Raw genomic sequence first — 27685 nt, forward strand, 5'->3', positions numbered from 1 at the left:
TATATATTGCATGGAAACTCCTGGCTTAGATTAAAGCACATGAAGCTGGGAGCCTTCATTTGCCTTTGTCCTTCCCTACGCAACTCCCTGCTCAGGATTGATGCAAAATGCATGTGGATCAGGCTATGTATCCATTGATGTCTGGGGAGTTACGCTGATTTGTATCTGCTGAAGTTCTCTTCTCCCATGCTGGGAGAATGGGAGAACAGAATATTTTCTGTGGCCTTTCCCATAAGCTAAAACTGTCTTTTCATCCATTTCATACACCACATCTTTTGTTGGGCTGTGTGAAACATACTCACTGATTTCAAGTTGATAAGCAAGGAACAGTGAATAATTATTTCTTGATTGCAAGTTTTAACGTTGCATCCAAATTTTCTTTGATCATTGTAAGAAATGCGTCATTTGACTGGCAGTGTTAAGGTCCTCAAGACCTTATCTTTACTGGGTTTGTGTGAAGGGCAGGGCATAGTAGTAAGTCTGCTGAGAATTCACTGGGTTCTCTTGTTGCCTGCAGGTCCTATGGCTGGAGAATGACATGAGGTCCTTTGTTCAGTCTGTTGCTCCTGGGTTTCAGCAGACAATGGGCAGTAAGGCCCCAGTTGAAGACCTATTGATGGACAATATTGTCAAACTCAATCTGGCCTACACTGAAATGTCTAGTGAAGATATCCGGTAGGTTGCGGTTTCAGCCCCAAGTACAGTCGGTGGACTGCATCTGGCTATGTTTGCCTCATGCGTGTGGCAATGTCTCCCTCCAGTGACCAGCGCCAGGATCTATAGCATTTTGGGAAGAGCTCCTTTGCATCAAGTGGCCATCCCAGTTGCATTTTTGGAGTGAGGACTGTAGTTCACTCCAACTGTTGACCGTGTGTGTAGCCAAGAGGTGGGATATGTAATTACACCCCCCTGTGCCCAAGTCCATATTTACTTGACCAGGATCTGAGGATCTTCTGAGTAGGATAACACAGCTGTATCTTGATTTCTTGTCTTTCTATTCATGCCATCCCCATTCCCACCAACACTAGATCATGGAGAATGAACAACTACTTAACCTCCCATGGCTCTTCCACAAACATCAGTGTGAGTGCATAATGCTGTGGTGAGAGATCATCACCCTCTTGTAGCTGGTGTTTTGGAAACTTCATTTCTTGTCTCTGTTGCTACCATTACTCTGTTGCTTGTGACACACTGAAAATGTCATCTCTCCAATGGAAGACTCCACGTTCATTGCAGGAGTTTCCAAAATGGTTGTCTTCTATGAAGAAAAAAAACCAAAACAAAACCAGTCTTACCTGTCCAGCTTTTCTTTTGTAAACAGAACTAAAGAATCATAGAATGGTTTGTGTTGGAAAGGATCTCAAAACCCATCTATTTCCAACCCCCTGCCATGGGCAGGGACACCCTCCACTAGCCCAGGTTGCCCAAAGCCCCATCCAACCTGGCCTTGAACACTGCCAGGGAGCCAGGGGCAGCCACAGCTTCTCAGGGCAACCTGGGCCAGGGCCTCACCACCCTCATCAGAAAAAATTTCTTCTCAGATCTCATCTCACTTTCCCCTCCTTCATCTTAAGGCCATTCCCCTTGGTCCTATCACTCCCTGCCCTTGTCAACAGTCCCTCTCCAGCTTTCCTGTAGGCCCCTTCAGGTACTGGAAGGGGCTCTAAGGTCTCCCTGGAGCCTTCTCTTCTCCAGGCTGAACAAGCCCAACTCTCTCAGCCTGTCTCCAGAGCAGAGGTGCTCCAGCCCTCAGATCATCTCCGCGGCCTCCTCTGGACTCGCTCCAACAGCTCCATGTCCTTCTTGTGCTGGGGACCCCAGAGCTGGACGCAGTACTGCAGGTGACGTCTCATGAGAGCGGAGTAGAGGGGCAGAATCCCCTCCCTCGACCTGCTGGTCACGCTGCTTTTGATGCAGCCCAGGACGTGGTTGGCTTTCTGGGCTGCAAGCGCACGCTGCCTGCTCATGTTGAGCTTTTCTTCAACCAACACCCCCAAGTCCTTCTCCTCAGGGCTGCTCTCCATCCATTCCCCTCCCAGCTTGTAGTTGTGCTTGGGATTGTCGCGACCCACGTGCAGGACCTTGTCCTTGGCCTTGTTGAACTTCATGCAGTTTGCCTGGTCTCAGCTCTCCAGCCTGTCCAGGTCCCTCTGGATGGCATCCCTTCCCTCCAGTGTGTTGACCACACCACACAGCTTGATGTCATCTGCAAACTGGCTGAGGGTGCACTCGATCCCACTTTCCATGTCACTGACACAGATGTTAAACAGCGCCAGTCCTTGTACCGACCCCTGAGGAACACCATTCGTCACTGGTCTCCACTTGGACATTGAGCCATTGACCACAACTCTTTGAGTGTGACCATCCAGCCAATTCCTTATCCACCGAGTGGTCCATCCATCAAATCCATGTCTCTCCAATTTAGAGACAAGGATGTCGTGCGGGACAGTGTCAAATGCTTTGCACAAGTCCAGGTAGATGACATCTGTTGCACTTCCTTTAGCCACCAATGCTCTCACCCTGTTGTAGAAGGCAACAAGTTTGTCAGGCACGATTTGCCCTTAGTGAAGCCATGTTGGCTGTCACCAGTCACCTCCTTATTTTCCATGTGCCTGAGCACTGTTTGCAGGAGGATCTGCTCCATGACCTTGGCAGGCATGGAGGTGAGACTGACTGGCTTGTAGTTTCCCAGGTTTTCTTTTTTTCCCTGTTTAAAAATGGAGGTTATGTTTCCCCTTTTCCAGTCATCCATCTAATGGGAAGATGTAGAGAGGATGGAGCCAGATGTTTCTTGTTTATTCCCCATGCTACGTGCATCTGCATAGAGGCATTTAAATTGGACACCCGATGAAGCTGACACTGGCTGGAGTGCCAAAAAAATAGGATTTTTTGCTCCTTCCCATTCACAAAAATCTAATTTTAAAAAAAAAACAAAGAAGAAAAGAAAAAGTTTAATCCTTTGGATGAGAGCAATGTTCATGTTTACTCAATGATAATTTTCACAGGATGTAAAAACCTAGGTAGATCCATTTGGGTAGATCCTGGATAGATCTACAAATGCTGATATCGATGATACATTGCTTTACCATTGTACAGAGTATGATCTTACTACATATTAAGTTTCAATAGCTCATAATAACTTGAAAAATTATGAGTTGATGCAGCAAACATAACAAACATGAGTTAGCCAGCTTCAAGGTGGTTGTGAACACACTATTGGGAGATTACAAACACATCTTTGCATTGATTCATATGGCAGAAGAGTAAGCAAAGTTTGGATCTTTTGGACATTTTAACTGCATTTTCTTCCAGCAGATCAGCTATTCTGTTTTGACCAATTGTGAATGATTAATTATTGGCTGGTTGGTTTTCCTTTCCATTCCTTATCTAGGTCCTAAAGCAAGTCTTTCCTACAGAAAATTTCTTTCTCCTTGATTCAGCCCAAAGGAAGTACTAACCTGCTTGCTTAATGAAAGCTATTGACTTTTGGTCTTTTAAAGGAAATATGCTGAGGCAAACATCACCACCAACCTTTATGTGGTCAATGAACCATGGCTTTTCTCCCTGGCATGGTGTTCTGGGGCACACTCTGTGACTACCAATGCTGTCCAAACACTGAAGAATCTCAGCCAGCCACTCTTCCTCATGGTAAGCGAAAATCCTCCCCCTCCCAGGGGTAGGAAGTAGGGTTGTGATGTTTGTGGTTACCTTTGGAGACCACAGGACAGTTCATGCATGAATAAAGTATATGACCCTTTGCATGAAAAGGACCCAAGTTGAAACCTGGCTTACCTGACACCCATGAGCCACTCCAGGTATGACCATACCCTTCTCCTCTCTTTTCTTGGCTCAGGTAGAATCACCTTACTTGTTAGGATTTGCAATTTAGGCCTTGAGATGAGTGAAAAGAAGTCATATAGAGATTTGTGTGGGGAGAAAGGAAGGGCGTTTCAGGGCACATTCTGATGGATGAAAATTTCCATTTCTAAGCTTTTGAAGCACCTTACTGATGACAGAAGTTCCATTTCCCATGGCTTCCCACTGCCCTTCAAGTCCGAGGGAAACAACCATAGAAATAACACTTCCTTGCTGGGAGGAATTTTTCACATAATTTGTCTATTCCCTACTTGGACAACTGTAGGGCTAAGGAGCACCTGGGGCACTGGTCCCAGCCTAAAGGTTACTACTATGAATAACTGGTTTCACACTCTTGAAGTAGGTTTTACGATGCTCCCATCCAGAAAACTGCAATGTTTCAGTCCATTCTGAGGGTGGGTGGGTGTCCAGTCTAAGGATGAATCTTCAGATGCTCTTAGACTTAAAGCAGGAGCCACCCCAGACCCTCTGGTGCTCAATGAAAGACAATTTTTCCAGTGAAAATGAGATGCCACCAGTTGACATCAATATTGGAGGCAAGCACGGTGAACTAAAGGACCTTCTTGTACAAACAAGAGTTCCCTGTTATAGTCACTGTGATGTGGTACAATCTTCTTGGCCGCACAACAGACCTGTTTTTATGAAGGATGATGATTTGGCACCAATACCCACTGGTGAGTGGCCACTTTGAAATGCCACCAAATGTTTTAAACACCTGAGGGATGTTACTGCACATGCAAACCAGGCAGCTGAATGGCCACATTTGAGCAGCAAGAAAGAGCTTGAGCAACTTTTTTGCATATCTCGGGGTCCTGGTGGTGGACACATCCTCTGTTGTTCTCTTCCAGACTCCACAGCAGTACAACATCATGTGGATCCTGACAGATCTGACCTCTGTGCTCCTCATCTCACTCATCTTTGCTCTGCACTGGTAACTACTAAGTTGCTAATGGCCATGCTAATTGGATCTTTTGTGCCAGTTGGAGAGAAGGAGGGATGTTTCCAGGTGATCTGAAGGGTTCAAACTACTCTTGAGAAGATTTTATGTCCTTTCAGGAACTAGAAGAAAGCCCTGAAAGTCTCCAAATAAATACCTCTCTGTTTCTCCTGCTTGCTCTCATTTTCCCTTTCCATTTTGGCACTACCCTCAGGAGTCAGTGGAGACCTGATGTATTTTCAGTAGCAACATAAACCAGTTATCAAAGTTGATGAGAGGAACTGATTTTTCTATTTTTACTATTTAGACATACACTATTTTATGGGACTGACTTAGGAGGAAAGGTCTCAGTGTTAATATTTGACCACCCTGTGTAGTGTCTGCATACGGCAGAGCCCCTGAGGAAATCCATCATCCCATATGAAAATGTCCGAGTGTCACAGACACCACATTTTGTTTCCTCCCATCCTGCCAAAGACATTGCCTCTAATTACTGGGGAAACTGGAGTTCATGGGACAGGCACAAAGTGGCTCCTTCCCTTTCTCACCTGGCCTTGCTCTCAGCAGTCCTTCCCCAAGCCCTGCTTTAGAAGTTTCCACCTTGCTTTCAAGGCTGCAAGTTGCAGAGTGGTTCACAATAACCCCTGCAATGCATCACCACCACCGTCAGACCTTCCCATGCCTCTCTCCTCCAGGCTTCTGTTCATGTTGTGTGTGCATTCCCCAGGGCCCTGAAGATGCTTTTGATCCTGCCAAACAACAACCTCTTCTGGGCTAGCATTGCAGCAAGGGCTCTGCTGGAAGTGAAGGGCCATCAGCAGTGCCTGAGAGCCCTGCATGGTCTTGTTTGTCAGGTTTGTGAATGCACCAAAATCACAATTTTTAAATTTCCCTGGCTGCTTAGGAACCAGCAGCTGAAAACATTTCTGGGTTTTTTTGAAGTCTTAAATATTTCTTAGAAAACAGAGCTTAGTCACAAAGTTGCCTTCAAAATGCTGTTGCGTACATGGAGTCTCTTCTCGGTAAGGACCTGAGCAAATCCCAAAATACCAGGGCAGTTCCTGCCATAACCATGTAGAAAAAAGATGACCAGGGCATCAGGGAGCTGCGAGGGGAACCACAGCAAGCGGTGGCCTGACCCAGGTGCTTTACCCCGCACAGGTGGCGAGAGCGGAGTTTCTCCTGCTGTGCCCATGATGGTGGCCCGATGCTGGAGAGTGGCACCTACAACAAGTTCAGGACAGGTGAGCAGGACAAGGAGAGCCGGGAGCCTCATCCTGCTCCGGGCTGTCTCTGCAGGGGTACCAATGTCCTGGTGGAGAGGTTGGTGATGGATGCCTGTGCTGTGGTGAAGGATGGCTGCATCCTGGGTTGTCTCAGGTGCAGGTGGCAGTGACTTCTCCCCTCTGCTAGCACTGGTGAGGCCATGTCTAGGCACTGGGTCCAGTTCAGAGGCTCTCCAGTACCAAGCAGATTGGGGCCTCTAAGCTGGAGGATGGGCCATTTGAGATCTGGGTTTGCACAGTGGGAGAGAAGGTCAAGGGACATCTTATCCCTGTCTGCAACCATCTAATGGGAGGTTGTAGACAAGATGGAGCCAAATGTTTCTTGGTTGTGCAGTGACAACAGCACAAGCTGCAACCTTGGAAATTTTGACTAGATATAAAGAGAAGCAAAAGAAATCTCCCCCATGAGAGTGGTCAGAAACTGGAACAGGGGCCCAGACAGGTGGGGAATATGCACCCTCAGGAATGTTCAAAGCCCTGAGCAGTTCAATCTAATTGGCCCTGCTTCAAGCAGAGGTTGGGGCAGAGACCTCCAGATGTCCTTCCAATATGCATTACTCTGTGATGCTGTTAAAAGAGAGCCCAGAGGTGCTGAGCACTCTGAGCAAGGCAGGGTGGGATCGGCTGGGGACCCTGCCATGCACCACGTTTCTGCACCCATGGAGCTATCATCCAGACAGAATGACCTGACCTGGGCTGCATGCATTTTCAGCCAGGTTCTATTTGCTCATGATGGCTGGTAAAACAACTGCAGATGTTTCAGTAGCTCACTGCGTGTTCCCTTTTCCAGAGCTCAGCGACATGCCGGCTGTCATGGCTTGACAGGGACAGGGAGGGGACACGGACCTGCCATCTCAATGAGGACTGGAGAGCAGACCCTCCCCTGCTGCCCCTTTCTGCAATGCAAATATCAACCTGCTATGGAGGCCAGCTGCGGGGGGGGCTCAGATCTTCCTGGTGTGGAGAAGCCTTTGCCTCTGTGACGCTGCCAGAGATGAGCACCGACCTTCCTCTCCTACAGTTGTTCTTGCAGTCCTGTGCCTGGCAGGGATCTCTGGGGTATAGGGGAGCACAGACAGAGTTGGAGCCGTGAAGAAACTGTGCACCATGATGAGATGCAGCAGCCACATGGGAGCCACCATTTCCCTCTGAGACCACTGGCATCCCACAGAGCAATCATCCTGTGATCTCTCCGGCCATATGTAAGCTCTCTGTTTCCACAGCTGTGTTTTACACACACTGCAAACATCTGAGCTTCTTCTGGTCCTCCTTGTTCATGGCTGCCCACATTTCTCCTGTCAAACCAGCCTCTTCTCCACACACTCCCTCCCTCCTCTCAGGTCTCCTCCATCTCCAAGAGCACACCAGCCCCATCATGATGGTCAAGTTCACCATGGTCCATACCTCTTCATAACGCAGGCAGGGGCAGCTTAGGTTTTCCCTTTCCCCACTCTTGCCCTGCCAGAGACCCTAAGAGGACAGTCTCTTCCCCTTGGCTGTGGGTGAGGGCATATCTTCCCATGGGTTCTGAAGGACTCTGGTGCCTTGGCCTTGTAACTACTGGGACTATGACAAAGAGCACAATGCTTTTCTTCAGAAGGATGGAGCTGCATGTGGATTGGTCCCACCAAGTGTCCTGTTTGCTCTTCCCTTGGGAAGGTCTCTATGTAAGCTCTGCACCCTGGGATTTATTCTGATTTACATTTCTCCCAGTGGCTGCTGGCACATTGGGGGAAGGGGTCTATGCCTTGTTCTACAAGGGAGATGTGAGCATCTCCCAGGTTTAAGCCATAAATTCTACTTGAACAGGTATTAACACCTTTTTTTTTTGTAAATTGCAAGTGCTCTTCTAAATACATTTTAGCTCTCCTATCCTGTTTTGTTCTTATTCCATGAGACTGGGAAAGGGGAAGAAAATAGTAGTCTTTACCTGAATTAGGCTATAGACATTTTCTCATACCTAAGCCTCATGTAGCTTTGTGTTTTTGGTAAATAAAGTGAATTGTGACAGGGAAGCATTAGGTTTCAGAGTTAACTGTGCTGAGAAGCACTCAAACCTTTCCAAGTTACAATTTGGGGGTATTTTGGAGGCTAGACATGCAAGAAGCAGCATCCTCTTTTAGAAAGGTGCTAAAGGGGTGGTGGATTGGTGTGGAGTAGCTCCAGATCTATGAAGCATGGGGACAAGATGCTACTGGTGGTGTTCATTTTTTTTTTTTGTGGGTACCACTCCTGTGGAGGTACGTAAGCAGCAAAATTAGGAGATGGTTGAGAGATGGCGAGCGCCGTGGGGTCCTCAGCCTGTACCCTGATGTCCAGGTGAGGGACTTGGCTGTGATCCCCCAACCGCTGCTTTTAACATGTATTAGGAAAAAACACCTCAATACACCTTCAGCCATGTATTTAGCTGCTGCTTGGCCATTAAGCAGTGATATCTCCCTGTACTTACCTTCCTCATCCTCAAAAACCTTGTCCAGGCAAAGCCTGGAAAATTAGACCTGTGGTTTCCTTCAATGCCTTATGCCCTGTCATATCTCAGCTACTATTTTTGCTGCTTCACAGCTAGCAGGGTCTGCAATGCCATTAAGCATGTGGCTGGTAGTCTGACTCCCACACACAAACTTTTCACCCAGTATTTCTTATATCCAGAGGTTCAGCTCAAAACTGGACTTTGGCTTAGAGAACCAGCTCTTGTCTTAGAGGATGATGAAGACCCCCAGGCTCCAGTGTTTTTTACCCAAAATAAAAGATTTCACTTAATTTCCTGTCCATGCACATTGATGATTTGCTCCCGATTGCTGGATACTGTCACCAGGAGTCCTACTCTGCAAGGAGAAGTCCTGTTCCCAGAAAGGACCTGGGAGCCCTGTGCCCACCTTTCCCCACGGAGACACCACCACAACCGCGCAGTGCAGAACAGCTTCCCACAAACCATTTGATGCTTTTTTAATTAGAGTATTTCGCTTGGACATACGTTTTTCATGTTACATCACTTGATGTGAATACAAAGAGGCCAGCAGACGCTAATACATATGACACACAGGCACACGCACACAGAGTCCCGGCACCTCCCAAAATGGTGGGGTGCATGGGAGGCTGACAGAGCTTTGAGTGGAGGTATGAGGGTGGTAGCAGGGGGGGGAAAACTGGCCCTGGACAGCGCTGGAAAACACTGCTGTGCTGCATCGTCTACTGAGCGTGCTGTGGGAGGCAGGGATGGCTGAAGACACAAAAAGCAGTGGTGGCGGTGGGGATGATGGGCACGTGTCCAAGGGCAGGTGGGATCCCTAGGATAGCTGGGTCATGGCAGCTGGGGAGGGGAAAGAAGCATCAGAGATGGATGGTGAGAAGGCAGCTCGGCTCCCAGTGTAGCCTTGGCTGGTGTCACCACCTTGTCTGGCTCCTGCCACCAGAATGCCTTGGGTAGGGGGGACGGTGGAGGAAGGGGATCTCCTAGCAGCCCTGGCTGGCTGGTGGATGTCTCCGTGCAGCATCTCATTCACTTTGGTGGAGCAACCAAGATCCAAAGTCACTGCTGCATCCCAGTTAGTTGTCATGTTCCTTGAGGTCTGGTAGGTAGTGCTGCCAACTCTGACAGGCATGCCATAGTGTTGGAGGACTGAGCCCAGCTGAGCTTAACAGAACAACACACAACATCCTACAATATGGACTCTTATAACAGCAGCCAAACTCAGCCCAATGCACAGGACCAAGACAGGTCTCCCACATCTACTTAGATCCACTCAGTGTTAGTGATGCCAGCACCAGATCTTGGTGGACAATTGTCACCCCTCCTGATGCCACACACCCAGGCACATGTTCCTTTGAAGCCTGGATTTTGGAAAGGCACTCCAGGCTCCTTCCCCTGCATCCCCTCAGACACAACATGGCTTCAGCCTCCTCTCTGCTGGCAGGTTCCGCCTCTGCTCCAAAGAAGGCTGGTCCACACTGCGTGGCATCGGGTGAAAGATGGGACAACCGGGCAGCAGATTAGTACAGCTAACCAAAGATGGAGAAAAGCCCACCAAAATCAAGGGCCTGCCCTTGCTGTGAGTGGTTCAGGTCCAGCTGGGACCCATAAAAGAGCCATTTTATACAGCAACATACACAAAAGCACAATAAAATCATTAGCTGTTTCCAACTCTTATGGCCAAGTCCGTGTTTGAATCACAGCTCAACACAGGCTTGGTCTCAGTCTTCCAAGCATGGAGACTTCAAAACCCCCACATCCACATTGAAGCTTGCAGTGAAGATCCTCCCAGGCTCAATTTGCCTGGACAAAGAGGGCAAAAGGAGATAATTTGTCTTCCAAGCTTCACTTCCAGCTGAGCCTGTAAGTTGGGAAAGATGCGCCTTTCCAGGCTCTGGTAATCATGGCTCTGGGGGAATCCCTGGGCAAGGGATTGTCCTGCAGGTTGCCCTCAGCCCCAAGTCAGCATCCAGATACTAGCATGAAATGCAGGGCTTTTTTTTTTTTTTTTCCTTTTTAATATCTTAAAAAATAAATAGAAGAAGAAACAAAACTTTAAAATTTGTTCTTTAAATATTTCCAGCATTGCACAGACAGCACTTTAGTTCTAGCCTCTTCAATCAGTACTTTGTTTATTCTGATTCCTAGTTAAAATGTGCTCTTCCCAGCCTGCTTTTTCTTTCTGTCCTTCTAAAGAACACAATGTATTCTTTTGTAATGTCAAAAACCAAGCCCTTCAGTGTTCATTGGATAGCTTTCCAGCATAGGTTGGAGCTCTGTCATTCCTCTTCAAACCTGAAATGCCCATAACCTCACCAAAAGCCGTTACCGTCCCGATAGCTCTCTCTTACTTAAGAAAAAAACCAAACCAAACCAAAACAAGCCATGCACACACGCACACACACACACACACAAAAAACCTCTTCCAAGAACCTTTGCGATGCCAACCATTGGGTTTGGGCAAACCTCCTGCTGGAGTGTCTTTGCTCAGTCACTATCTGAGAGTGGTGGTGTCCCCTGGGAACCTTTGAGGTCTAAGATGGAGTCGGGGTGCAGAGTGGGGAAGGAGAACAGAAGGTCAGAGATAGTCGTCTTCGCTGGAAGGGGAGGTGGGATTTGAACCCTCAAGGTCGGAGTCCAGCGAACTCCCTGACGGTGTTCGGCTCATCTTCCACATCTGGGAGGCAAAGGTTCTCCCCCAGCTGCATGGGTATCCCACAGGCCTCAGCTGGTGAATTAGCCCCATGGCCACCTGCCAGTGACTTCTTGCAGTTCACTTGCTACCCTTTGCACTCCTCTGTTTGCTCATGGCTGTTAGCATCTGGCTGATGTATGAGGTCAAAAGATCATCCATCTTGTACCCCTGAGGAGGAGAGAGAATATGTTACCTGCCTTTAAAGCACAGTCTACAGTCTCTGGCTTGTCCCTCCTGAACCCATTGGCTTTCAGTTGTTGACTTTCAGGTTTTCAAATACATTTTGGCCTGTTCCACGGTTCTCCTTGGGTAAAATGATACCACAAGGAACACAGTCCAAGCATAATTTGCAATGATGAGATGAAGGAACTCAAAATCTCAGGATGCTGTTGAAGGACATAAGGAGCTTTGGATGGAACCTGGATTTTCAAATGGCTAACAAAATACCAAATGCCTCAAATTAATAACAATTAATCCACAGGAATTTTTATCCTTCATGCTTTGGGTTTAAGATAGTCAAGGAGGAGGTTTGTTGCTGTGACTGTTACTATGGGACAAGCTGGGCAAAGTATCTTGGTAAAAGGGCTCAAGAGTACCCCCTGAGCCCATATCTGCTTTAATATGCATTTCAGTCCAGTGACAGGGAGCAGTGTCCCATGCTCCTGAGATGGCAACGTCCCAAGCACCTCAGGCTTGCTCATAAGTTGGATGATGGACCAGGTGAGAGCTCTGATCCATTAAACAGAGCCATGGGAAATACAGAATAAAAAAAAACCCCCAACATTATGGGCTCTTCTAAGAGACCACTTTCAGCCCAGAGAATCCCTGAGACACAATTTGCTGGAAGCATTTAATTTTGCCTGCCGAAGTCAGGATTTGGTCTAATTGTGCCAAATAATCTTTAACACTCCTTACCAGGGAGGTCTCACAGAGCAGCTTGCTTCCTCTCACCAGATTGCCAATGGTTATATGGAAGTACGTGTTGCCACTGCTCCAGTTGGAGATCTTGGTGAAGGGGTGAGTGATGAGAATATCCTGGTGGGAACACAAGACTGACACTGAACACACGAGAGCCTCAACTTTCACAAAGCGCTGTGGAGACCTCTCATATCCTTGTTCACTCTCCATCAAAGCAGACCAAGGATGTCTACTGAGATGAGACTGTACCATGGCCTCATGGAAATGGCAGTGAGATGCTCCTCCAGTGCTTGAGGAGGACTCTCATACTAGAATGACCACGTGGCTGGTGCAAGTAACGAGTAGGACCTCATTTACTCCAGTTCCTGTCCTAATGTCTGTGAAAGGATTAAAGAAGGAGTGTGTGTATCCTCCAGTTACAGGACCCTAACAGTTGATACTCCCAATCCATCCACTGTTGAAAAAGGCTGGGCTGGCTCTGTGCAACAGTGAATTTCTGCCTCCAGAAACTTTTCTGACTATGCAGCCTTTCTAACTAGGTTTAATGAGAACTCCTGAAGTTTTGAACAACATGCTCATTGGGATGACCTCTGTGAGGGGGTGGGGAGTGGGCTCAGGAGCATCTGCTGAAGACTTCGGTTTTGCTTACCTTGGTTTTGGGATCAATGAGGCTGACTCCATGCTTATTGATGGCAATTAGAAGGATTTCTGGATAATTTGGCTCTGTAGTTTGCTGTTGGAAATAAGATGAACAGGTTAGGGGATGTGTCATGCAAAATCAGACCCCTTCCTATTCCCTCTCTCCCTGTTTTTTGCCAGCATTTGTTGGCCCATTAACTGCTACCCAGTTTATCGTTTAAACAGAGGTCATTAAGGTATCAGCAATAGTCAGGACTGTCTAGTTAAGTACAGATCTCCTAAATGCATGATAACCAGTAGGTAAGTTGCTGACAGCATTAAGTTCCTTACCATTGGCAAGGAAGAGCTGTGACAGCCTGGCAAACCCCAGACATCTCTTCTCCCTTCCAGTCCCTCTGATCCTCCTCATGGCTGCTGCTGTGAACCTCCAGGCCAAGACTACACTTCTCTGTCACCTTCTGATCTTTACATTCAATTTTGTTCCTTCTGGTAAACCCTTCTCCCAGCCCTGTGCCATGAAGGACCTTCAATTTGTTCCATTGGTGAGGTAGGGCACAAGGTATGGGGGCTCAGCTCCTGGCCCTGCCACGGATTTCTTGGCTACCAAGTCACTTTTGGTGGAAAAATCACAGGATATAATCAAATGCCTTATGCCATCTAAGATGGACATGACAGAAAATGGGGTGTCCAGGTTCAAGGAACTGATGAGTAATTTCAGAACTTGTTTCCAGCCCAGGCTCACTGTGTGGTCATTAAGAAGAGGGAGTTGCAGTAAGGTGTCTGGAGTACTCTACTGTCTTTGATGGGAGCCTGGTGCTGTGGTGAGTGGTCTGGACTTGGTTCAGGTGTATGCAGACACATCCCTTGGGAAACTGCACATTCCCCTTTGCCTTGGCAAAACAGAGAATGGTTCTTGGCTCTTCAGCAGCACAGCTACGAGTACAGACCCAATGACTGAGATATGCTGAAGCTCTACAATGCCTCTGTGTAAAGAGGCAGGGCAGCAATAAATGAGTGTGTCGGTTCTTTACTGATGGAGAGTCTCACACTCTTTCCCTGCTTCATCAGGGTTGTTCCAGTCTGGTCCAGACACTGGGACAACCCTGCATACCTGGCAACCCTCTGTGATACAGGGCTCCTGACCTTGGCTGAAAGCTGCCAGAGAATCCCCAAACAGGGCAGGTACCTTCACTTCAAAGAATGCTGATCCAAATGTAGGCCACTTGAAGATAATCTTTAGGAAGGCAAGCTTGGCTTCTTCTCTTGTTTTGCCTGCATGCTTGTTATAGTATGCCACGATGGACTGCAACAGAGAACACAACAGACCTGGAGGGTTTGCAGTACCTAGCACCAGGGATGTTAGCATCAGTCCCATGAAGATGGTTGGTTCTAGTCTCTGCTCCAATGAATGCTTCACAAAAGTGCTGGCTGGTCACTGGAGCAAGGTCTGGAACCAAGGCAGGTCCTTCTTTCTTTAGATGAGCTGTGCTGGTGACTCCATTAAAGAGATTATAAGATTTGATCCTCCAATTTATTCAGCAGAGGAGACTGAGAGACCTTCAACCCAGAGAAGCTGACAGCTCGCTGTTTGGGCACATGGCTGAGTTCAAGTCCCAGGAAACAGAAAGGTCTCAGGCTATTTCTTGGCAGTGAGACACCTACGTTATTTTATGGGTCTAGACCTGTCTGCACCTGCGCCACAGCTCCACCTGTGTAAAGCAGGGACAATTACCCCTCTGCTCAGTAGTCTGACTTAAACAACAGACCTTTACACGAGACTGTCTCTCAGCATGTGTCCATATGGAGCTGCATCCATGACTGCAGCCACAGCCACATGCTGCACAAACAAAACCCACTGCAAGGCATGCTTGTATGAACGCACATGTACAATTCCTCCTCTTGGTGATGCTGGGGAGGCTACAGCTCTGCTAAGGCTCAAGAGGGACCATGGGTCACTCATTCTGGCAGCCCCACTTTGATGTTGAATGTCAGATAAGTCACCCGAAATGCTGGGCTTCCCTCAGCCAGGCCAATATGACTCAAACTGCTGTTTTTACCCTTTTCCAGTCATCTGGAGAGAGTTGGCGGACAAGGTCCTGAGGCACCAGCTCCTTCAGGAGCTTGGGTATGCTGGGGAAATAGGATTTGTCATCCTCAAACTTCACCCGGTAGATGAGAGACGCCAGCTGCAGGACCTCTTCCCGTGTGCACTTGTGGTAGCCACGCAGGTACTTTGGTAACTCCTGCATGGAGGAAAGAACGATTCAGAGATAGAGGGTATGACCACGGACCTTCACCCTCAGATGTTAAATGGAGTTTGTGGTGGTATCCAGTCCCTGGTTAAGAGGCTGTGCCCTGGGAACACTCATAGTTGTTGTGCTGAGTGTGGTGGAGAGGCAGCTGAGACCACACAGATGTTTAAAGATCCTCTCTGGTCTAAAACAGTCTCCTGTTATGTGGAACAGGGAGGTCCCTATGTTAGCTGTCAGGTGTGTGAATCTACAGTCTTGTTCACCTCCCCCATCCCAGTAAATCCACCCCTAGTAATGGCCACTTGGAAATGAAAGGGTTTTCTGGGATTTTTTTCAACTTAAAAAAAATCTATTCCCTCATTACCCAAAGTGTCTGAAAATGTGTCAAGTGACCAACTCAAGCATTAAGGGATACAGTCATATTGGGATAACCGCTTTATCCAGGCAAGAACACAAGGAGTGTATGTGTGTGTGAGAGAGAGAGCTTTAGGACATGAAGGTGTCTCTTGCATCCCAGAAGAAACAAGAGCAGAAGAACTGTAACTTACCATCACAGCTCATCTCCATGAATGGAGATGAATGAAAACCCTCAGGGTGCTTCTAATTGAGCCTTCCTGCTGAGGCTGCCAGCAGGACACGCTCTCTCCTGTTTCTTGCTGCCCACCCAAGAGCAGCTGGCCCAAATTCCAGCTGAGCTGGTTACCCTAAAGTGCATGAAGGCTGCTCCTTGCCGTGCAACTCATCAGTGCTCTTTGTAGTGCTCTATTTAAGGCAAGAATTCCTCCTATTTTCTTCCTTCTTTGTAACCCATTCCCATTCCTAATTCCTCCCAAGTCTCCACTCCTAAGGCTCCCAGAGTACCTGGTAATAGTGGAAGATCGAGTCTGCCATCGAGTCCTTTCCAGGTGTTGTATTGGTCCACAACTTTTTCATGAAGAACACTTGGTAGGTGAGGGAAGGCACTATACCTGTGCAAGGGAAGTAGGGAGCAGATATGTAAGAGCAATGCTTGCAATTGGTGTCCCTGCAAGCCATGTGCTGTCACAACCTGGAAGGACAGGGGCACTCACAAGGCCAAATGGCCTGTGACCTTGCAGAGAAAACCTCATCTTTCCCTTGCAAAGCTTTAATAAAATGGAAAGAGTGTCTGGATTCATTTGCATGATTGCACTTCAATGATAGTGCTCATGCCTAAAGCAGGACAGAGGAATTACCCCCCGGAGGCACCTGTACCTTGCAGCCACTGATACATTCAGCAGAGCTTCAGCCAGCGCCGCTATGAATGTGGGCAGCGAGGTGAGATGAATCCCACCACTGAAACCTTCCCACAGGCAGGCCCTGGAGAGTTGCCCACCAGCAGGTGCTCCTTGTAGGGGCCAGGTCTAGCCCTGGAGCAGAGGTCTTGCTGCTCCTGGACAGATCATCTCCCAGGTGATGTCCCCAGGGCTGGTGCAGACAGCACACCAACAATAGTGTGGCCCAACAGACGTGGCAGACTGTGTGGTCAATCTTGTTTGAAAGGGCTGGACGGCTCTAGGAGGGCTTTGTGTAACCCACAATGGAGAAAAGTCACTGTTACCATCTTTTGCAGGTCTTGCTTTCTTTATCCAGTCTGTCAGGTGTCTCACAAAGTCAAAGAAGAAATCTCCCTCAGGAACACTGATGACCTGGGAGACACAGCACATGGTTACAAAGGCTGAGCAAGTGGCAGGAGGCCACAGGCAGGGTTGGCCATCGCCCCATCTCCTGTAGTTGTTGCTCACCGCTTTATCCCAGTTACACTCATGTGTTACAAACTGAGAAAGCCACTGCCAGCACCTTGCTGCAGGCTCTGTCTCTAATTTCACCCATTACTCCTTACTGTAGCTTCCTGTTTAACCCGAGCAATTAATTTCCCTTCATGATGGCTATCTCCACAGATTTCTTCCAATTGCCTGAGATAGCTCTAAGCTTGCACGCTTTTCTTACTTAGTCCTTTCTTATAAACCCGACTTAGCAACAACTCATGAGAACTTTCCCTATCTGTGTTTTAAGCCCTTTGGGATGATTGCTGTAAGCCAGGGCTGCAGGATTGCAAATCCCACCTGTAACAGGTTGGATCTAACTTAGAAACACCACACTGCTTGCAGGGAAATGCATCTGACCTGTGAGGGTACAGATAGCTCTGGCTCCACCAATGTGCACCCATTGGCAGGTGGGTCACCCCGAGTGCCTCAGGGCTACCCCAGCCTCTGGGTGGGTCACTCACCTTGTCGGAGATTTTGACGAAGAGGCTGAAGCCCTCAGAGGATTTTAGGAGCAGCCTGTTGGAGATGTTCTGGCAAAAGTCCTTGGCTTTTGTGCTGGACTCCACCTCAAATGCCTACAAAGAAAGGAAGATCCTCACCACTGCCTCCTCAAGGTTAATTTTCACTTTTTGGTCTCTTTGAGGAATTCTAGACTCAGACACATGAAGGGATTTAGGTGCCCACCACCAATGAAATCAGTGATATCGTGGATTGTGGTTCTGGGCATGGGAGGGGGCTTTTGCAGAAGCTCAGCCATGCTACTGCTGTACTGTTGTGCTTTATGACCTATATCCTGTGCTGGCTTATTCAGGGCTCCCCAGGCAATGCAAGAGACTCTTCTGACCTGACAGTTAGGTCTCAGAGCTATTTGTCTAGGCAGTGGAGAGAGAGAGAGATGTCCAGGCAGATTTGTCCCAACTGTCTCTCCACTGATGATGAGGAGGTCAGATGCCTGGCTTTGACCAAATGCCTGACTTCTGGATAGCTGAGGAGAGTGGAGATGACTCCTACTTTATGTGTGGATGGAATATCTAAAGGACTGTCCCACCTGCTTTCAGATCCCAGCACCTGTTTGTTTTGCCTTTTGAGCTGTGCTCAGCATTTACCTGGCCTCAGTTTTGTTCTGCCCACTTAAAGAGATTCAGTTCATAGCAGTTTAAGGAATTTAAGCTTCTGACCACCATATGCATGACTCTGTTAGCCTGAACCACCAAATCACCAGGACCCATATTCCATATCCCATGAGAGACTGCCTGGAGCTCAGTGCTGCTGGTGTTCAGCAGCCCTTTGGTGCAGATACGTGTTGTACCGGGGTGATGCTCCTCTGCCAGCCCACCTGGGTGACTGCCATGGCCAAAGGGATCACAGCAAACCCATACAGGTGCAGAAGTCCCCACCGCCTCCTTCTACTGGTGCTCACACAGATGCACGTGTATAAAGCAGTCTCATGCTTATTGCTGGTCATGTAGGAAAAAATACTTGAAGTGATGAGAAATCCCAGCAGTTCTCTCAACTCTCCATTACAGATAAACAAAAGCATGCACAGCTCCTGGAGAGGAACCATCCTTTTTCTTCCATGTGCACTGCTTTACCCATAAACCCACTTGGAAATACAAGAATTTAGTTGTGCCCAAGGGCATGGAGTGGGGAGAGAGATGCAAGCCTCACAGGAAGACTAATCAGTAGCATGAGACAGCAGTATCTGCAAGGACATGCATATCTACTCTGGCATCAGTATAACTAGCTGCCTTATTAGCATGTAAGATGCCTAATGAGAGGATCCTGAGTGCAGGTATGATTTCTGTGCCATCTCAGGTCAGAAGGTATAATTTCAGTTACCTACTTGCCAGTGCTGCCAGAGTCTGCCCAGTCCCCAGGGAGCCCCATCGTGGTAGCCTGCTGGGTATAGCTGGGTGGACAATATCTGTCAGTCTAAGCTGCAAATAACATATCCAAGGCTGGTGAACCACTGAGTGAATGGAGATGAACCCAGCCAGTTTCCTTCTTGCTGGGGCCATACTATAAAGCCTCCAGTGATCACTAGCATAGCACCCACATCTTAAAAAATGTGAATTGCAGTAAATCAAACCCCTGACCTGGTCAAGGTAGATAAAGATGTATTTTCCTTACACTGCTCTGGTCTAGGGTCTTCTGGGAAGGCTGAATTTTCTGAATCAGAACCAATATTACCCTCTTTTCATATTTGAATAAGAACATTAACAGCCATTCTGACAGAAAAGAAGAATTTCCTTCTCCCCCATTTACCTCATCGGTGTCATCAGGGAAGTAAACCTTGTGGAAAATTTGGGTGGTTTTGTGCTGAATGGCTTCCACTTCTACCAGATGGGGTGGGTACTTCCTGGATCCATTCCTGCAAAACAGGAGGTGGCAAGTGCTACAGCATCAAAACAAGAATCCTTTGCTGAAATCCTCCATTTTAATACACATTCTTTTTTGAGTAACTTCAGCTACTTTCTTAATATTAGCTTTTTCCCTCCTAAAAAGAAGAAAAAATTGTAATGGGGAATGTATATTTGTTTAGGTTGTAGGTGACTTAAGTGGACCTGGACAAAACCGACAATTAATCTCAGTTTTCCCACACACAGTTTATCAGCAACATCCTCCACTCAATGCCCCTTTTGTTCAGCGTGGTTGAATGCAGAGAAAAGCTGTGAGTTTTCACTGTCCGCCCAACCAGCCCAATATCTCCTACTCGTATTTTCTCATGCATATTTGGATGCTGTGTCATAGTCAGGACTAGGAGGTCATTTGATGCGGTACCTCAGGGCTTTCTGGAGTCTCTGGATGCAGTCTGCAGCCAAGGGGTGATGTTTCCGGGACTGCAAGAACCTCTGAACATGAGGCAGGAGGATATTGCTTGGAGGAAAAAGGCCTGTACACAACCACAGCAGCTCCCAGCCTTTCTCTTCACTGTACCTACACAAGGAGAGACCCAGGAGCAAAAAAATCACTCATGGCATGGACACTCCAAATCTGCTTTGCTCAACACAGGCTAGTGCATTCGGGCCAAGGAGAACGAATGATTCTTACTTGATGTGGTTGTCCGTGAGCTGCTTGAGGGTCTGGCAGTAGATTTCATCCTTCAGGGGTTCAGCTTTCAAGGCACCTTCAAATATTTGGTCTGTCAGCTCATTGACTGAGCGGGTCCTTTTGGATGGGTAGTCACCCATATACTTCAGCACTGGTGGGAGGTAGGAGTCAAGGATCAGCTAACCAGGATGTTTGGGGAAGCCCTTCTGTGGACGATGTGATTAAAGACATCCTACACATGACTACAGAAGTGGCTTCAACTTGGTGGAGGGGGCACAGTGTATGGTAAAGGCTTTAAAATGCTTTAGGAAATGTCCAGCAAGCTCTCTCCCTTTATCGTGCATCATTTTGGGTTGAAAGAATCGTTTTGGGGTCAGGATATGTAGACCTAAGAAAGCTGCGTGTTATCATGTCTTACCTGATCACACATACAGGTACCACTGTAAAAGACCCCATTTTCATTTAGTGTCAGACACCAGTGGAGCTGCAGTAACATAAGCCAAATGACAACTTTCACCATCATGCCATATTGCAACTATTCTGCATGAGCTGGTGAGTTAACCGCTAAACAGCGTGGACCGGCAGGACTCAATAACTTGCTCCCTGGCCCTCATTTATTAGGAAGTACTGACACCCCTCAGACCTCAAGGATGCTTGAGTGCAGATTTCAGGATCAGACCCAAGCCTCTGACATGGTCCCAAAGCACTTAAGAGAGACTACAGATCTTTCCATTGGCTTTGCTTGGGGCTCTAAAGAGCTTGCTCCCTGCTTAGCTCGTTGCCTGTCAGATCTGTTGCCCAAGGGCTCGCCCCAGGCAGTGGAAGGATATCAATGAAGGCCATGCAGGCTTCTTGGGACAGCTCCTCACTGCCCAGGATCTTCTTCAGCAATGGCTGTTTGATGGGTTCACGGGTGTAACACCACAGCTTGTCCTTCCCACGGTTCTTGGTGATCATGACCCGGCTCAAGGTGTGCTTGGGAGGTGGCCTGGGGGCAAAGGTAAAACAAGAGGAAAGGTGGAGAGGTTACAGGGCTGAAAGGGACTTCTTGTGGCCAGTTCTACCCAAAGATAACCATTTCTACTTTCCTAAGGTTCGGAAAAATCTCTTAAGGATCTTACCCAAGTACTGACACCAAAACAACCTTCTCTACCCAAAAAACCTTCTAACCAGAAGAGGAATGATTACGGCGATGGGTGGTCAGAGCAGGAGTACTGAAATAATATTGCCTAGCAGGACAAACCTACCAGGGTGAAGACATCCCAGAGGATCTGGTCTGCCTGTTTGGATTGCCAGCCCATCTGAACAGGAGTGGGAGTTTTGGGATCAGTCTGGTGCACATTTAAGTCTTTGGAGCTGAGATGAAAATGTCCACATTTAATTCAGCTGCTGCCTATATGGTCTGAGGGTGTATATGGGCTCATAGGAAATGAATATCAGACAATTAAGCAGAGCCTCTCACATAATACCAAATTTCACACTGTTACATCTGTGCTGAACCAAGCTGAAGAAATTCTTCATAAAATCTTATATATGGAAAACCTACAGCTCAAATGCCATGACCTAAACTGGAGGTTGCAGTTGTACAAAGTCACACAAGGAAATATTCAGAGTCTCTTCCAGTGGCAAAAAAATTTCCCTGATTCCCAAGCTACCTGGAGATGGATTCCTACTCTTATAATTTTTGAAGATGTTTTAAAAAAATCACCTAAAATAATCATAGGAAAATTCCTCCAAGGTGTACGGCTTTACCCTCTCTTCACTGTCAGAAATTGCCAGCTGAGAGGTTCTGATAACATCTTGTCGTTGATCAGGGGTCATCGTGACCAGTGCCTGTGGGATGAAAAAGTCTCTGTCACCTGGTATATTTGATATAATATATATTCGATGTATCCAGAAAGAGGTAGCAGATACAAAATGGAAAGAAGAACAATGAGTAAGAATAATCCATTAATTCCAGTTAATAGTAAGAACTGTGCAATTGTCATTTTTCTGTTCCATTCTCACTCACTAATGCAAGGAATGACAAAAGTTTTCATAGTGTGGATCATTTCTTAATGAAGAGAATGTGCTTTTGGTCCTACAGCTCCATACATGAATGTACCCACCAACCGCAAATACACCTACAAGTAATCAGGCCAGATGGATGGATGTAGCAGGATTCATGGATACTCCAAGTCACAAGCTTGGGCTGTTCAAAGACCAGAGAAAAGGCTGAGATCACTTTTGCCTCAGACTTGTTACTTCTCTCAGCCACTCTGGTATCCACCTTATTGTCAAGGAGATTCTGTCCAGATCTAAGCTCTTCAGAAAGGCTTTGTCCGCCTCTGACTTTGTATCAAGTCGTGCCATTCTCTAAGACAGCTTACCACGATCTCCAGTGGAGGCATGGTGACTGTAGGCAAGACGTAGACAGAATCTGTTGGGAAATCCCCTCTCTGCTTGGTCCGTTCATTGAACCCATTAGCCCACCCCGAGTTCATCACATGTTCTCCCGTGTCCTGGTCCAGAACTATGAGGTCTCCTTTGAGGAAGCTGAGAAACCCAGATTCTTCTCCCACTGCAAGAAAAATAACCATTAGTTTGATTTTATTTTTTTTTTCCCAAATCCCTTGGGAGTAATTAATCTATCTATATGTTTACAACTGGCCAGGACCATTTACTTACCAGGGTTTGGGTTGTCTTGGAGAGTGACCACATACTTAGATCTTTTCCTTAGTCCTTCAAGGAAGGTCACCACCAAGTCCCGGATATCCTCTGCATTGTTGGAGGTGAAAGTGTATTCATCGCCTTTAATGGTGGCCAAGGTGAAACTCTGTCCTTGCAGCTTTCCCCCTCTGGGATATATTTTTATAGGAGACATAAACAGGAAAGACAATGGCATCAAGAGTCACAGCCTGGAAAAAGGCTGTTTTAGGGTGAGATCACCACCTAAGTCTATTCCTTCTTACCTGCTGCTTGACACAGCTGTGATCTCTGGGAAAGAGAGCTCTAAGAGAACCTGCTCCTGTTCATCCACAAAGTACACGCCTGTCCAGTTGACAGCTACGATTACATCATTTTTAGGCAGGCTTGGCCCTGGATTGAAGACAAGGCATATAATCAGTTCATGAAGGGTCTAAGGATATAGAAAAATCTGTGCATTTCAAAGGAAGATGCAATAATCAAAAAGCTCAGTGTTATTTTTAGTTAGAGAAATAGTGGCAGAGTCATAGCTTGAACCAATGTTAATCAGGATGCACCAAAAAATAATGTGTCTAAACCAGACCAGCTAGATGGTCCATTAACTTTTTTTGCCTAAGGAGTCTCTATCTCTCCTTCCTTTTGCTTTGGAGCATCCTGTGCTCCATGGATGTGCTCTACTGACTCACCTGAGAATTTGAAGGCTTCATAAAACCGAGAAAACAGCAAAGGCCACTTGAAACGTGCAAAATCCACTACCTCTTCCTTGACTTTTTTGGGGTCTGCTCTCTTCTGAGTATAAATTCCCTACAGACAAAGCAAATTACAATCAACATGAAGCACAAACCAAGTTATTGCCAGGAAGAGAGCAAACAAAACCAGTTCACATCACCTGAAGATCTTGGAACTAATATTAATTTAGGTCCTAATGAGGCTAAGGGCCAAAGTCCTACAGGAACATGTGACAGGCTGGACAAAGCCCTGGCAAAATGTTGGTTCCTGCTTCAGGGAATAATTCCACTCTGAGCAGACTGTGTGAGATCTAGACCAACCAGACTGGGTGGGATTCATCTCAGCTAACTTTGGGTTTCCCTAAAGTAGGTAGGTGTCTACCTTTTAGCCTGACAGTCCTTTAGTTGGAAACAAACGCTCAATAGACCCCCCTTAAGCACAGGCATCTAGCTTCCTTTAAGACATCCTCAGAGACCTAAGACTTCTGTATGTAGCTGACAGGCTGATGGAGTGCCTGCAAGATCCAACTGAATTGCATCCTTGGGTCTTCATTGACAGTAATGGGAGGTGAGACTCCTAACACACGTAGATGCTTAGTCTGAAGCGGGATCCTGCTGTTAAATGAAAGCCAATTCTCATGCCTAGATAACCAACCCTCACGGCTGATCATGAGTTATAGGTAATGAGTTATGGAAGGTGTCGCTGTGGGAGGGTGTCACAAATGTTATGGAATTCGGAAGTTTTATACAATGCCTGGCACAATAAGGTCTTGACTGCCTGGAGACATGAACTGCCACTGTAATACAACTAATAACACCACAATCCTGTGTAACAGGAACAAAACCCCAGAGATGGCATTTTGCTTCTCACAGTGAATCTCTGCAGGTTGTCATCTTCTGTCAGATCTTGCCTCAAAACCAGTGGTAAAGCTGAATATGGCTTGTACAAAACATGCCCTTTCTCTCTGATCTAGCCTCAGATCAGGCTAAGAGCTGAGCTATGATGTCTGACGTATGTTTAAAAGGCACACAAAGCTACTGAAGCACACCTTGGTCCTTGCCAGGTGATCTATTATCCCCACCTTTTTATGTGCAGCTATAATGAGCTGAGCCCATTTTTCCACTGTTTTTGAAGCTGTGATCTCTCTGTCTGGGATATAGGATGGAATTAGATTTAGCAGCCTTTCCAGTACCATCTCTGACCCGTAGTCCACATAGTACTGCTGGGAAGCCAGTTCTGCCAGATCTTCTTCCTGTGGGAGCCAAACAAGCCAACTTAATGCTTAACCAGGCCATCACCTCAACATCCACCCTCCATCACTCCAAGCTATGTGGTGCAGTCAAAATGCTGGAGGGAAGGGATGCCGTCCAGAGGGACCTTGACAGGCTTGACAGATGGGTCTATGTGAACCTCATGAAGTTCAACAAGGCCAAGTGCAAGGTCCTTCACATGAGTTGGGGAAATCCCAAGCACAACTACAGGCTGGGTGGAGAATGGATTGAGAGCAGCCCTGAGGAGAAGGACTTGGGGGGTTCGGTTGATGAGAAGCTTGACATAAGCTGGCAATGTGCGCTTGCAGGCAGAAAGCCAACCGTGTCCTGGGCTGCATTAAAACAAATATGACGAGCAGGTCAAGGGAGGTGATTCTCCCGCTCTCCTCCACTGTCGTGAGACCCTCCCCTGCAGTATTGTGTCCAGCTCTGGGGTTCCCAGGACAAGAAGGACATGGAGCTGTTGGAGCGAGTCCGGAGGAGGCCACGGAGATGATCTGAGGGCTGGAGCACCTCTGCTATGGAGACAGGCTGAGAGAGTTGGGCTGGTTCAGGCTGGAGAAGAGAAGGCTGCGGGGAGACCTTAGAGCCCCTTCCAGTCCCTCCAGGGGCTCCAGGAAAGCTGGAGAGGGACTGGTGACAAGGGCAGGGAGTGACAGGCCAAGGGGAATGGCCTGAAGCTGCAGGAGGGGAGATGGAGATGGGATGGGAGGCAGAAATTCTTCCCTGTGAGGGTGCTGAGGCCCTGGCACAGGTTGCCCCAAGAAGCTGTGGCTGCCCCTGGCTCCCTGGCAGTGTTGAAGGCCAGGTTGGATGGGGCTTTGGGCAACCTGGGCTAGTGGAGGGTGTCCCTGCCCATGGCAGGGGGTTGGAACTGTATGATCTTCAAGGTCCCTTCCAACCCAAACCATTCTATCATTCTACGATTCCTGTAGCTACTCTTTCCCAAGTGAACACCATAATCCCCAAGTTAGCAGTTGTTCAGGGAGGAAGATTTCTCATCCCCTTTGGTGAAACCTATTTCACCATGCCAAGGACACATGTTGGACTAGACCAGTAGCTGCTGAGATCACATACCTTGTCACACCGGTACTCCCCAAATTTCACACCTCTCACGATCTGTTGGTAAATGAGATTGGTGGCCACATTGTCCTCACTTGGATTGTGCCAAGGAGTGAAGATCTCCTTCCTGAAGAAGAGCCGCCACGGTGCATTGCGTTCCTGTGCTCCCTGCTCTTTGGCGTACTGCTCGCACTGAGACACAGCATCCATCACATGGTCATTGCCGCTTCCCAGCGAGGAGACCTAGTCAGGGCAGAGGGAAATGTGGCATTCACCAGACTAAATGCTGACCTCTCTAGGTAGAGATATCTGTCTCTGAGTCACTTATCCAGACTTCTCCTCTAATCAAAATAAATCAAAGTATGTACCTCTACTAGCCAGCCAAGATTGAATAGGTGTACAGCATATCTGGGTGAGCCATTTTTTTGAGCCACAATTTCCCATCCAGAATGAACAAGAGCATCAACATGAATTAGCAAAACCAATGGTCCCATTATAAAGACCGTTTATTCATACTGTGCTTCGGACCACCCTGTTTCAAAATCATGGACTTGGATCCAACCATGCTAAGCATCAGACGAAACCAGAATAAAAAGTCAGTCCTGTTACACAAGTTTTATCACTTCTCTCTTCTCACTGTGGTTTAGTATGAGGCCCTAAAGCACTGTATCTCCTCAGACTGAACATCCCTGGATGAATGTCTCCCCAAAAAAGACCAAGAATATAGAGTTTAAACCATTTTCTTCTTCACCCACAGGCAGAGGTGGCCACATCTGGAGGTGAGAATATACTTCATTCTCTTACACAGCAGTTGTAGGAATAATTCTGTTTTATTGGCTTGCAGCTGTTGTCTCACCTGATGAAGTTTTACCCTAGGTCTGTTTTCCCTTCTTATTTATGCTCACTTTTTCTTTATGGCATTTCTGATGAAAGTTATGTTTTTAGGTTAAATAAATTGGGTTAAATGCTAATGCAGGTATGACAGTTCAGATTTTAGCTGATCTCAGAAGCTTAATTTCAACCACCAGCTTTCCAATTAAACGTAGTTGTTCCCTTGCATAAAAATTTAGGCTATTTGTTTTAATAGCAATTCAACTCAATTGGTGAATGATCTCTCTCTGTCGTTATCCTGACCCACGAGCCTTTCATTATATTTTCTCTCCCTTGTCCAGCTGAGGGCAGTGATAGAGCAGCTTCGGTGGGCACCTGCCTCCAGCTAGGGTCAAGCCACCACAATCTTTGATCAGATAGCTCTGTGCCTTCTCCTATTAAATTCTGAATATCTCCAAGGAGGGTGATTTCTGTGTCTCTGCAACCCTGCTCCAGCATTTGACTACTCTTATTATGAAAGTCATACTGACATTTGCATTATAGAAATGTTTGTTCCTGACCTCAAGGCTGGCCATTTGCTCAGAGCCCAGGGTCCTTCTGCCCTCTGCAAGTTAAGTGACAGCAACGAGAACCTCCCTCTTCTTTCATAGAGCTGGTCAGAAACATAACTTAAGACATACCTTGTCAAAAAGTGCAATGTAAAGCGAAAAGCCAAATCGATCCTTCAGGCTGATTTTGTCGGCCAAAGAATTACAGAGCTCTTTAGCAGTTGTTGCAGAGTCGGTCAACAGTGTTTTTGTTGTCCCATCCATAAATGTGACAGGCAGCATGATGGGTTTCTTGGACTTGGTTGCCTAATGGATTAAAGTCAAACTTTATAAATGCGTGTGTATTTCAATCCCATCAAGACTATTTACTTACACATTCTTCCACCAACTGTGGTAACCATTTTCTAATTCTTGATCTCTCTGACTGGCTGCTTTTCAACATTACCATAACATACTTCTCAAGAGGATAACGTATGGTTGGCCACTGGAACCACTTGGAAGTCCCAGATTTTTTTATTTAATACATCCAGTCATCAAAATGCCCAAGCCAATAAATCCAAGCATGCCTGGGAATGCTCCTGGGCACTGAGGCACAGCTGTCTTTGCTAGCAAACAACATAGAAAATGAGCAATTATTGCACAAACTGT

At 47.1% G+C, this 27685-nt stretch overlaps 2 protein-coding genes across 4 annotated transcripts in view; one reads left to right on the forward strand and one right to left on the reverse strand.

Annotated features, from left to right (window-relative positions):
- The window catches only part of GDPD4 (glycerophosphodiester phosphodiesterase domain containing 4), a 39073-nt gene extending 30214 nt beyond the window's left edge, over nucleotides 1-8859 (forward strand). The window contains exons 12-16 of one of the 2 annotated variants that reach the window (XM_010300629.2): nucleotides 518-675; nucleotides 3501-3648; nucleotides 4725-4807; nucleotides 5975-6057; nucleotides 6890-8859. In XM_010300629.2, the coding sequence (XP_010298931.1) occupies nucleotides 518-675; nucleotides 3501-3648; nucleotides 4725-4807; nucleotides 5975-6057; nucleotides 6890-6921 (504 nt within the window). In that variant the 3' untranslated portion in view covers nucleotides 6922-8859. The remainder of the gene's footprint in view (nucleotides 1-517; nucleotides 676-3500; nucleotides 3649-4724; nucleotides 4808-5974; nucleotides 6058-6889) is intronic. The other variant, XM_075742547.1, reaches the window with a different exon arrangement.
- A 189-nt stretch (nucleotides 8860-9048) lies between these two features.
- Nucleotides 9049-27685, reverse strand: part of MYO7A (myosin VIIA) — a 104082-nt gene continuing 85445 nt past the window's right edge. For both annotated transcript variants that reach the window (XM_075742532.1, XM_075742531.1), the window contains 20 exons: nucleotides 27170-27343; nucleotides 25674-25901; nucleotides 24407-24577; nucleotides 23283-23400; nucleotides 22863-22989; nucleotides 22579-22748; nucleotides 22281-22471; nucleotides 21620-21744; nucleotides 20742-20899; nucleotides 19912-20065; nucleotides 19642-19797; nucleotides 19126-19231; nucleotides 17322-17435; nucleotides 16653-16740; nucleotides 15935-16041; nucleotides 14879-15064; nucleotides 14008-14124; nucleotides 12832-12915; nucleotides 12180-12299; nucleotides 9049-11432 (listed from right to left, as the gene is read on the reverse strand). In XM_075742532.1, the coding sequence (XP_075598647.1) occupies nucleotides 11343-11432; nucleotides 12180-12299; nucleotides 12832-12915; nucleotides 14008-14124; nucleotides 14879-15064; nucleotides 15935-16041; nucleotides 16653-16740; nucleotides 17322-17435; nucleotides 19126-19231; nucleotides 19642-19797; nucleotides 19912-20065; nucleotides 20742-20899; nucleotides 21620-21744; nucleotides 22281-22471; nucleotides 22579-22748; nucleotides 22863-22989; nucleotides 23283-23400; nucleotides 24407-24577; nucleotides 25674-25901; nucleotides 27170-27343 (2784 nt within the window). In that variant the 3' untranslated portion in view covers nucleotides 9049-11342. The remainder of the gene's footprint in view (nucleotides 11433-12179; nucleotides 12300-12831; nucleotides 12916-14007; nucleotides 14125-14878; nucleotides 15065-15934; nucleotides 16042-16652; nucleotides 16741-17321; nucleotides 17436-19125; nucleotides 19232-19641; nucleotides 19798-19911; nucleotides 20066-20741; nucleotides 20900-21619; nucleotides 21745-22280; nucleotides 22472-22578; nucleotides 22749-22862; nucleotides 22990-23282; nucleotides 23401-24406; nucleotides 24578-25673; nucleotides 25902-27169; nucleotides 27344-27685) is intronic.

The sequence above is a fragment of the Balearica regulorum genome, chromosome 1, assembly GCF_011004875.1.
Source record: "Balearica regulorum gibbericeps isolate bBalReg1 chromosome 1, bBalReg1.pri, whole genome shotgun sequence".
Taxonomy (NCBI): Eukaryota; Metazoa; Chordata; class Aves; order Gruiformes; family Gruidae; genus Balearica; species Balearica regulorum.